The sequence below is a fragment of the Asterias amurensis genome, chromosome 4 (genome assembly GCF_032118995.1).
Source record: "Asterias amurensis chromosome 4, ASM3211899v1".
Classification (NCBI taxonomy): Eukaryota; Metazoa; Echinodermata; class Asteroidea; order Forcipulatida; family Asteriidae; genus Asterias; species Asterias amurensis.
In genome coordinates, this window is record NC_092651.1 from 7151439 (window position 1) to 7163809 (window position 12371).

Genomic DNA, 12371 nt, shown 5'->3' on the forward strand with positions numbered 1-12371 from the left:
AAAGCCTTCGACCAAGTACCACATCAGAGGTTACTGATGAAACTTAGATCACATGGGATAGGGGAACCAACTACTGCTTGGATTGAGGCATGGCTATCAGACAGACAACAGAGGGTGGTGGTGAACGGGGCCCAATCGGAGTGGTCAGGAGTAATTCGTGGTGTCACCCTAGGTTCTGTCCTGGGCCTGATGTTATTCACTGTCTACATCAACGATATTGATGAAGGAATCTTGAGTTCGGTCCTGAAGTTTGCAGATGACACAAAGGTCTTCATAAAAGTGACAACGCCGGTAGATGCTCGCATTCTTTAGGACGACCTTGATTGCCTGTACCAGTGGTCCGATGACTGGCAAGTGTTATTCAACACTGAGAAATGCAAGTGTCTCCACTTTAGGCATAGGAACATCAAGCACAACTACTACATTACTAACAGTATAATTCAGACAGTAAGCAGACCTGCCAACCTTGTCATTTTTTAGCACAGCGGCATAAACCAGAAGCCCAGTGCATTTTGGCATAATTCAGAAGCCCAACTACATGTACTGTTGTTGACTTTTTGTGCTTGACTCCATCAATAAGAGAATAAAAGTGTGTCTACTAGTTCTTTCACGGCCGTTTAAAACCTTGCAGGGTCGAATTGCCGTGTGATAAAGGCCCTCGCCTTCCGCTTAGGCCTTAATAAAGTAGATACACTTTTATACACTTTTATACACTTTTATTCCCATTCATAAATATCTTTTTGGTTAAAAGGCGTAATAAAGTAAGAAACTCTGTAAAACTTATCCGTTTCCGAGTGCTTGAGCTCTGTATGTTTCTGTTACCTCCATGGTATGTACAGTACATGTTACATGTATATGTACGACATCCGTACACGTGTGTTGCATGCCTATTTCCGACAGTTTCCGGTTCCATTTGTGCGCATGCGCGTACAGTCTTGGTGCAACACGCTGGTTTTCCTTTCACACACAGCGGGGCCAAATCACCGACAGCGCCTGCATTGCCCGTAACAAGAAACGTTTTGCATCAAGACTAGCGCGGAGTATCCGCTCACAACCGATATAAACACTGGTCTTTATCAAAGGTTTAAACACCCCCACGTGACGCGCTCTCCACCAATAGGAATGCAAACTGTCTGAGGTATTTATGAATGTGACGTTTACAGTCTGAAAATTAAAAATAAATAACCAGTTGACTGTTGGCACTGTTTAGGTTTAAATACGTAGATCATAGATGCCAAACTCTAGGGGCAAAAAGTTGTAAAATCTTTTATTTTATTTTATATATCACCAAAAAATTAGCCAGGGGTTTCCCAACGGGTGGTGAGCCCAATTTGACAGATTTCTATTCCAATAACATATATTCATTTAAAATACAAGCACTGTTGAAGAATGTTCCTAAATTGTTATTCATAAATAGCTCAGACAGTTTTGCTGTTCCTATTGGTGGAGAGCGCGTCACGTGGGTGTGTATAAACCTTTGTTTATGACCAGTAAAAAATGTTGAAACATGGGCGTGACACGCGAGCTTGCACCTGTGTATATAAGACAGTTTCTTCAGTCCTATTGGTCGAGAGCAACGGCCGGGACAGTTCTGCCACATCACGCGATACTAAGCTTGGGCGATATTGCTTTCATTATCCCACGAAATATCATCAAAAAAGTATCGCGATATTCGATTAAATCACGATTTATAGGCCTATTTGAAGTCTAAAATTTTGACATATTATGCCCAACTTTAAAAATTCTAAATTCTAAACAAATCGAGGTATGGATCTGTGAGGTGTACTGTCTACCCATGGTGTTATAGCTCTATTACACACACATAAATGTGTCTTTTAAAGTGTCTTCTACTACGCATGACTGTTCTTACATGTGTGTTTATCCTGCCCATTTCATTCTAGCTAACCAATAAGAATCCATAATGCACATGGGGTTACTTCTCATTCACAAAATGGGTTGTGGATGGGTTGTGGTTTGTGTAATATGATCCCATTGTGGTCTGCAGTTCGGGCGGCACACAAGGCTCCCACACAGGGGAGGTAATTGATACATTTAGTTACTTCTGAAATGTCTGTGGGAGACCGCCTGGGCGCTTAAGTCTTTGATGTTATTTTTTTCAATTGGGGAATCTTGCGGTTGGTTCTGGGACTTTATATTTCTTTTAAACAGCCCATTGTGGTTGCAAGACGTCTCAATTAGGGAATACATCATGATACTTCATCAAAACCATGATTTGCCAAAATCAAAACAAAAAAATCAAGACGATATGGTAATCGTTTAAGAAATGGTATCGCGATTTTTGATTAAATCGAGATATCGCCCAAGCTTACGCGATACGCGCGACGCCCACATCATTCCCATATAAGGAGTTGTTTACCTGAGGGCGGCGGAGGGCTTTACCATTTCATAGCTGGGTGGGTGTTGTGTTGTGAAAGAAATCATTGAACAATTATAATTTTTGCATTTATTTTACTTTTTGACCAAAAGTGCTGATGTTTTTTGACCGAAAAGGTGTTTATGAATGGGAATCAAAGTGTGTTGAATCGGCTTTCAACTAGTGGTTTAAACCCCCCCGAGGCCTGGTTCTTGATAATTTACCGAATATCAAGAACCAGGCCTCGTTGGGGTTAAACCACTAGTTGAAAACCTCTTCACCACACATTGATTCCCTTAGTAACTTACTCGGCATGCAAATAACTTGACAATAAATCGCAAGGTATCCATCTTTGGTTGCCCAGTAAACAGACAAACGAAAGACTACCGTAGGATTTTCCAGTTCCACTTCAATTCATTATTTGTTTTCCTTATACAAAGATCACAGGCCAATAAATTCCCATTATTCTCCCCTTATTAAAAATAAATAAAACTAGCAGAAACTATGCATTCATTGACAAGTTAAGGCCCTAGGGCTGGGGAATTCTCCACTCTTTTTTTGGGAGATGGGAAAAATCTTGATGCTTTAACATTTATACGTAAAAATAACATCAATGCTTACGGCACGCCGCTCCTTGATGACTATGACTAATGTCAAAGTGTCACTGCACACTGTGCAAAACGCATTGTTTTCCCAGTTCTTATCGGGCTGGAGGCATGGCCATCTCTTTTTATATTGAGGAAGAAACCTCTGCGGAGCATGGGTTCTCTTTTTCCAGTAGATGAGTACTTTCCCCATCACTGACACTTTGTCTTTGATCGGCGTGCATGTTGCATAGTATAAACACACGGCGATGCCGAACACGTGCGTTATGTGCAAGAACATCCATGCATACGGCTGTACTTGTACTGTACCAGATTGACCAAAACTGGATTGCGCCATTCCCACCCCCTCTGTTCAGCATTGGTTTATTAGTTTTCCAGCGGGAGTAAGAATTTAAAATATAATTCTAAGCACAACCTCTTTTTTATCGAAGCGCATAATGATCACTCGGATGCAGGGTGTCTGTGTTCTGTTGTTTTCGCACTTGGGGTCGAACGAATAACAGTTGAAGAAATTGAGAACAAAATTGTCCGTTCGTGCTGCAGTTTTAAAACACCGCGATATAGAATTAGCTTTTTTATTTTCTTCATAATATCTCCTACCACCATACTCAGAGGTGAAAACGCTTTCATGGTACGCTAAATGCGCTAAAACCAGCGCTACAAAAGTGGCCATTATTATTATTATTGGTGATACTTCTGTTCAGAAAATGATAACAATAGGTATTTTTTATTAAATTTTATTTTATAAAGTATAAGAAAAACAAACTTACGTCATATCTTCAAGAAGGTTTCCACTACTAACACTGATCTGGTCCACAAATATTTCAAAGTTATTGTCTGGATTTACCACTGAAAGACAATGAAACATAAATTGACCAGAGACGTTTGCACTGACAAAATATAATGCCATACTGTATTGTAGAAGAACTGAAAAGCTAAAAGGTTTGGACAAATTTGTGTTTACACCCAAACCAAACAGTACACTCATATCACGTCCGCCATACCTCATAAAGGCTTATTGAATTTAATTTTGTCATTTTACAGAAAATATGCGGTGCTTTAATCCAAAAAAGTCCAATGGGAACACAGCTTTAGGTGAGTGCCAGGGGAACACAATTTGCAACCATCAATTACCACCCAACTTGTTGCTCAGTTGTGTCTATAACCAGGTAAATAATCAGTTAATCAAATTTGACAAATTTGCTTTAGGATTACAACCCCGTTTCCTGTTACCCACGCAAGACTTTTTTTTTTTCTAGCCAATAATAATTTGCTTTGGTGATACACATTTGCTTTTTAATAGCTTGTGTTTTGTTTACTGAAGCACAACTAGACTGTTGGGAAGCCCATGAGTCAACAGCTGATCTTGGATAGTAGCATCCTAGAGATGAAAGGCCTCATGACAATGCAGTTATAATCTATCGTCAGAAAATCTTGGCTGGTATTTGAAAGGAACAGGTCTTCAAAAATAACATAAGCCAAACATCTTTCAAAGATTTAATCTTTCATTGTTTACAGCCTATGAAACAGTTGCATGTGTATTCTTAACTGCCATAGTGTCATACCACTGCCAAACACCCACACAAATTTGGATTTCAGTTTATAAGACCGGTGCTGCATGTTGCACAAGAGTTTTGAGAACTGGTTGAACAAAATCATATTTTAAAGGACCCATTATTCATGTTATTACTTATACTTACCCAGTGTGAACAGGTGTGTTTTCTTATCGGTGAATACATGAGCAAAACTACCGGACGGTTTCTTGGCATGCTTTTCCTTTAATCATCAAAAATATTTGAAATTTCAATACATTTGAAATTTTAGTGAGGTTAGCATGGCTTGGTTAGCATGGCTCGGTTAGCATTTGACAAGTACAGTTTTGCTAATGTTTTATTTGGGTTAGAAACAAAAAGGGAGAAACACCAATACAAATTGTAATGAATAAACAATGGCACAAAGGTATCCATCCAGCTTTAATAATAATAATTTTGCCCTACACGCAGCTTAAGTTCGGTGATCTGAATCTGGTAAACATTCCTTTTATTCCTTTAGAGCAGCTGTACATAGAATAGCCTCAATCCAAGTTCATATTGTATGAAACAGCATGGGTAATTTTAAACAGCTGTATTGGGGTTTTTTCACAATGAAATTGATTTGTATCTGTGTCTTAAATGCCTTTGGTCTTCTAAGCCACATTGGTCTCGCGCTTCGAACAGCATTTGCCGCATTTGTTGGCATTTCCCAGCCCACCTGTGGCATGTTTCTTAGGCGTTGAGCCTTGTCTGTAAGTAAATGCATAGTTGCAAACCTAGGATCAACTTGAAACTTAGCATGTTGCAAGACTATAGCTACATCATGTAGCAGAATTTTCATATATTCATATTTGGGCATTATGAAAGATCAAGACAGGGGCAACATTTGGAAAGTTGACATCCAAAATTTGAGGTACTGTTCTGGTGGTGTCATAGTGTTACGTGACGTCACCTGAAAGGTGCAATTTTATAAGATCTAAAGATACAAAAAAAAGGTGAGATCAAGCTGAAATTCTGCACGTCTTCATCAGGGATGTGTCCTAACTTAGGATGGGTCCAGTGCGTCCTAACGTCTATGGATATTTAACTTAACTCCTCCCAAGTCCTAAGATTAATCCTAAGTTAGGAAGAGGTTGGTGAAATTGACTGCCGTGTGCAGTAGCATCGATCGGTAAGTTTCATGATCGAGGACAACAGGGTTTGGAAACTTCGGCGGGCACAGAAATAGAGTTTTGCGTTTGTGATGGGGTCAAGGATATGAAGTAAATTGGCCTAATTTATAGGGCTAATACAGATGACCGCCTGGTTCTTGGTGCTGATCACAGGAACCCTGCCAAGACACATGCGCAATGTGATGAACCGGAAAAAGCAATCGGTAAGGTGCATGACTCAGTAATCAACCTCGTGAGTCAAATTTAATGAATTCGCTGGACAATAATAAACTTACCATGTAAACGCAAGCACCCACAGTGCTCGGATTAAGGGTCAATTTAACTCTTTGTCTGAAAGTACCCATCGTTAATTAGGATGGTCTACAGTTAAGTGGGCTTTCAGGCACCCATTCAAGGATTGGCTAACGCATCACTCCCTGTATTTGTCATTCTGTCATGCAGTGATTCCTACTAACTGGTAACATGTGGTTGCATGTACATGTAGGCAACCACATGTTACCAGTATGCAACCACATGTTACCAGTATGCAACCACATGTTACCAGTTAGTAGCACATTCAATTGCTCCCCCTATAATATCGTTTTTATTACAATAATGACGTCATCAGGTGTCGAATAAGTTGAATTTGCTACTCGCTGCATCTCCAAAGATTTGAAAGCTATGGTAAATTGGGCATAAGATAAACAATGATTGGGGCAACATTTTAAAAGTCAGCACCAAATCGTACGACCTTTACGTCCAGGTCGTTATCTAGGTCAAAGTTTTCCCTCATTGTTTTTCCTTCAAAAAGTCATTTTCGGATTTATTTGCATCATAGCTCAAGACTGAAATTTAAATGGACATTGAACCTCATGTGACACAGCATGAGGTCATCAGCTTTTCAATACAATTACATGTAAATCAAAGTTTAATAGTTGTAAACAAATCATAACTAATGAGCCACATGTTGGATTTTTGCGATCTACACATCATCGGACAGGTCGTTAGAAGGTCAACTAATGCTACATAGATAGTGACCTCATTTGACCCTGACCTCCTCCGGTTTTATAACTCAAGATCAACTTATCATTTCAGCATAACTTTTGTATTAGTTTAAAGAACCTTGAATGTTCTCAAACTTTTGCACAGAGACGACATTTTTCATCTTTACTTCTGGTCAAAACCATACAATGGTAAAGCCCACATTTCAATGATCCGCCTTTAAACACGTTAAACTGTGTATTTTGCCAATCCAGTGTAGCTGGCTGTTCTGCTCCATTTTATACATTATAAGGTTCAAAGTCCACAAAGCTTTGCAAGTACAGGGTTCGAAATTAGCGGTCGCCCGGTCGCCAAATGCGAGTGAAAATAGCGGCGGGCGAGTGAAAACCCTTCCTTACTAGCCCCCCGGGCGAGTCAAATAATTATTCCTTTTCACATGTAAATGAGGGTTCAGTGGCAAAAGCCCACAGAAAACTTTTACTAAAGCTTTTAAACTAGTAAGTTTGACAATTCTAGATACGTGCTAGATTTAATTTTGCCGTGATCGGGACCGGAATTGATGTTGTTCGTTTCTGAAAACATGTAAAATCAATTGAAAACACGATGCACAAACAACATGGTGCCGAGTATCCTTACAGTACATGTACACGGTCGCCCACTGGTAGGACCCGTACGTCCATGTCAATCATGTCCATGCAGTATGCACAGCACATACACAACACACACACAGTCGTCCAAAGTCCATTCTGACCAACACTCTGCACGCTGTGATTGGCCGTTGATGGCTGTTGATAATTCCATATTCATGATGTTCTTGACTAGACTTCAATGCAGTACACGTTCGCGAACGAAGTAAATAATTGCCGAACGTTTTGCATAATGCCTGCAGACTGTGCACAATGTACAGCCTTGGAGAAATTCCAATAAAATGGACAACTTTTGTCAACAGAGGGCGTTGCGAGGCAAAGTTCATTGAATTATTTCTCGATGTGCATTGACTGATTGTTGATTCATGAAGATTTTGTTGCAAACGGAGTTCAAAACATGTTCAAATCAACCGACCCCCTAACTATGAGGTCATTAAAGTTGTTGTTGATGGAAAAGGGATAGTTTAAGGTAAAAATTCAGATATAAAATCCTAAAAAAAAATACAATTTTAAGGGCTTCATTTTCGTTTTCTTTTTTTTTGGTTTTTGTTTTAAATTTTGTGTATAAATACACATGCGGGCTAGTGAAAAAACCTGCGGGCGATTGCGGTTGAAAAAAAGTTAAGGGAAACCCCTGAAGTACTTGTACTTGTCACTTGGAAATGTTGTTTTTGACCCACATTGACACGGCACGATACTGTATTAACACATGAGAGCCCTACACTCGGAGTTTCATTGTGTAACTGTGTATTGCAGACCCAAAGGAAATCAGTCTCACATTTGAAAAACTCCTCAACCACACATTGCACATTTACAATCCACGCTACACAAACTTTGACCCATTTGACACTGACTTCCGGTTCCAGCCAGAAGATATAATTTGATGATTAAAAATAATCATAACTTGTGGACAAAACATTGGATTTTTTTACCTACATGTACATGTCTTCGTCATCAGCAGGATTCCAAGGATTCAAAAAACAAAGCTACAGAAAGCGTGAACCCATTTGCCCTTATTTCTGGTTCAAACCGGAAGTTTTATTTTTTATTTTTTTTATTTTTTTATTTTTTAAATACCATCTCCCGAGCCAAATGGTGGATTTGTAAATCATCTTAATTTTCTTCAAAACATTAACATTAGAGTGACCCCATTACACCTTGACTTCAGATCAATCGGAAAGTGGAAGTTTTATATTGGAAAAGATCTAACCCCTGCTGAACTGCCTGAAATGACTTAAATCCATCGAAAGCACCATTCCCCATTCTGTATTTAAAAAAATGAATGAAGGGGGGTTTTTACCGTGAATATCTCTGTGATTTAAGGCTAATGATTCTGTGATCTACATTGTACGGCATGCGTACCCAGTTCCTAACACATATGTAAGCGAACGTTGAGCGCAGCATTCTACAGATTTCCCCGAATCATCATCTTGAGCTGCCATACTAACAGAGCACAGCCTGCACATTACAACCTTCACATTAGTGCTGGGCGAATAGTGAATTTGGGTATTCGGTTAACCGCTGGCCAACTAATTGAAATTAACCATATATATTCAAATATTTTTTCCCCCAGTACTTACATGCTTAAGGTAATGTGTGCCACGACCGACAACTAGAGGGTGCTGTTCGCTTGTGTTCATTGGTTGTGAATGACAACTGCTAGAGGGCGCTGTTCGTTTGTGGTCATTTGTTTGAGAATGAGATCTTGTGACCCATTGACTCGTGTGTTAGAAAACCAGGTGACGTATGGGCGGATTGATACAAGTTTTAGAGACAGTGTCACTTGGTTCATTCATGAAAATAACCAGATCTCATTTAAAGATGGTGATTCGCTTTTTCTTTTGATATCGTGATTGACTACGTGTAGAAGGAAAACTTTCAAAATCTTTTAACAAAAACGTTGGAAATGTCATTGTTTTAACTCTACGGAGGTGAGCATAGTTAAACACTAATTTTATGCTGTTTTATGATGTCTTAATAGAAGTTTCATAAAGATTCAACCAACACATTCCTATCGGGCGTTGCATCAATCATCATAGCGACTGCCCGACGATCGCAGATAGTAGTAGGAATCTGGTTACTTGGTTGTAATTAGAGGACTATCCAGTTTATAAATATAGGTATCCGCGCCCCTTGCGGATATTTGCAAATCTGCAAGTTTGCGCTCTGTCTGTATGGCAGCTCAAGGGACTTTGACGAAAACTTTATGAATGGAAAATCAAGAAGTAGAGTTTAACCCAACCCAATCCAGTGCTTTTTAACGAAAAACCTAAATGTATTGGTTGTGTACAAATCCAACAGATTATGTACAAAGTTATGGGTCCTGAACTTGGTTAGAAATCAAACCAAAAGCTGCATTTCACGACAATTTCGTTGACTCTCCTCAAGTAAGGCCTGCGCTATACGAGGCTCTTTTGCCGTATCAAACTGAAATGGTTTTGGCACGACAAAGTGCAGTAAATAAAAGGAATCAGACGTGGAGTTTATTGAAATAATGTGCTGCGCGTTAAATAATTCAAAATGGTGAAGCAGGAAAATCGATGCTAAAGAGTCATGTGACATGTTGGCAATTAGAGCTGTGGCGCTCTAAATAGTAACAAAGTCACATTGATATTGTTTTCCACCTTTAGTTTTGACCTTATTATACAAGCGTTCGTGAGTGGCGTTCATTGTTGTTTTTAAAGAGTGTCAACAAAAATATTTAGCTTAATTCTGAAATCTACAATATGTTTGTTCCAGTCAGAATAGTTTCCAATCGCATCCCAAATACTCCTACTGTACATGTACCCTACAGAGAACCTGCATATTGATTATAGATAATGCACATAAACTGATTTAGGCTGGACGCACATTCAAGACAAGTCCATAACCGAAAAAGTTTAAGGATTGGATGTACACTTCTTGAGATTTAGTGCGAACAAGATTGGCTAATTAAATAATCATACCGCTGTCACATGAAAAATTAATTAAGAATGTTAATCTAATTATGTCTACAGTTTTAGTTATGCCATAAGCTTTAATATGGAAGGTGTATGAATTGTCTACTCTGCTAATTCTAAGAGGGACATTTCACACTAAGAAAAGTCAAGTGTTAAGTAAATAGGGTTTAGGGAAAGGAAGAACAATAATAAGAAGCAAATCTGGACGATTACAATAGCTGTCTTTGGGGAACAGCTAATTAGGAAACAAATCTTGATTGGGTTTTGTTTTTATTAATGTAATAAATTAGCATGCACAATGATCTCACCTCAAATTGCCCCGTTATTGGATTCTTGTGCCTAAAGATAAAGTGTAGCTGTAAGAAAAATAAACAGTGATATAAATGATCAAATTAATAGTCAATCAATCAATCAATCGTTAAATTTATAAGCACTAATCCAACAGTCGTTGCTCATAGTGCCGTACAGTAGGCTTTTGAAAAAAGATGAGATTTAAGCAAAGTTTTGAAATTTGCTAATGAAGAAGATTGCCTGATGTTCTGAGGAAGATGATTCCACATCCTTGGTGCTGCAATAGAAAAGGCACGATCCCCCTAACTGTGTTTAGTTCTTTGAATGTGAAAGTGTCGGAACAGGAACGCAGATTTCTGACAGGTTCTTTGATTGACAATAAGTCAATGAGATATGAAGGGGCTGAGGCATTGAGGCAGCGGAACTTGAAGTAGGAGGATCTTAAATCGAGAGCGTGACTCAACTGGTCTCTTTAAAAAACAATGGAAACACGAGTGATATTTGTTAAAAGCTTTTGTTATTTTATGACATGTTGCTTAGGGGATTTAACTTTTTAAGGTAATTTTTATTTATTTTAGAGCTTGGTTCTGTGGAAACAGACCATATTTAATGTATTTGTAATGGCGATCATGCTTGTTTCAGGGTACATTAAAATCGTTTGTATCAACAATAAAGGAATAACAATCACTTGATCGAACGGCTGCTGGATCCAAGATAAAGCACAGACTTTCATGTCATGCATGTCATGTATTGTTTGCGTCTTTTAAGACTAGATGTATATGTAGGTCCTGAAATCGAATGATAACAAGTTTAACATGTTAATGCTATGAGAATTGTCTGATGGAAGTGACTTTGGCAGAAGGCCGAAACCATGATAAGTAAACAAGGGGGGAAGACAAATCAAATCAGGGAATGTGTAGGAGCAGATACAGCATTGATTTGCACATGAAGAAGCAAGACTTGGTTTCTTGAAATTGTTTCTTTTGTCATCCACATCTTCACTGGCAGTGGCTTTGAACAAAAAGAGTGAGAAAGTGTTCAATAGTAATCTAATCAATGGTTTCTCATACCTTTTGGTCATTTCCACACTTGTCTGGTCCAAACATGATGGTGTAGGAAGTTTTATCATTAACATTTTCCTAAAAATGAAATGGGTATCAAAAGAAAATTAAAAAAATATACAGTTCATTAAGTTGTTTATTAAGTTGTTTCAAAGAAACAGTCTAGTCACTAACAGACTGTACACAAATTAAATGAAAAAAATGTAAATCAACTAGTAGAATAGCCATACTGTTATTATTTATTATTAACAAATATTAACAATAAACAATGCGCTTTACATTGGGCTAATAACATCCTTTTAATCTTCCTCTATTGAGGAGAACTTAACTTCAAAGTCAACTTTTACATGTTATCACTATCTCCATTTTTTAGTACCATCCAATATCAAAAATATAACTGGCTGTCTTAGTTTATGGGTTTTTGTCTGAAAACCTGAAAACATCTTGTAATTTACCTTCAAGTGTGTATTTTTTTCTTTGAACACGGGTCTTATTTCCTTGTATCAACATACTTTATATCCATTATTTTTTAACCACAATCAGGAATACAAACCAATTTTAAATCGACGCTATGAGAAAGGAGCTTAATGTATGCACCACCACATTCCATGCCATTCTGAAACTTCACTTCATATCTGCAGATACAGAAAAAAAAGCAACAAAAAATATAAAACTTACTTTAGTAATAAGATTACACAAGTTCGTTTTGAAATCTGTACAAATTGTACAGAATTCATTAATTTACTGCAGCTGGGCAAAGATTTTTTTC

The 12371-nt window shown here is 38.2% G+C and overlaps 1 protein-coding gene across 4 annotated transcripts in view; it reads right to left on the bottom strand.

Moving 5' to 3' along the window:
* LOC139935651 (calnexin-like) overlaps positions 1-12371 on the bottom strand; it is a 102515-nt gene that overhangs the window by 50274 nt on the left and 39870 nt on the right. For all 4 annotated transcript variants that reach the window (XM_071930137.1, XM_071930134.1, XM_071930133.1 and 1 more), the window contains exons 5-9: positions 12156-12237; positions 11612-11680; positions 10559-10606; positions 4680-4755; positions 3750-3828 (exon numbers count right to left, since the gene is read on the bottom strand). In XM_071930137.1, coding sequence (XP_071786238.1) covers positions 3750-3828; positions 4680-4755; positions 10559-10606; positions 11612-11680; positions 12156-12237 — 354 coding nt within the window. The remainder of the gene's footprint in view (positions 1-3749; positions 3829-4679; positions 4756-10558; positions 10607-11611; positions 11681-12155; positions 12238-12371) is intronic.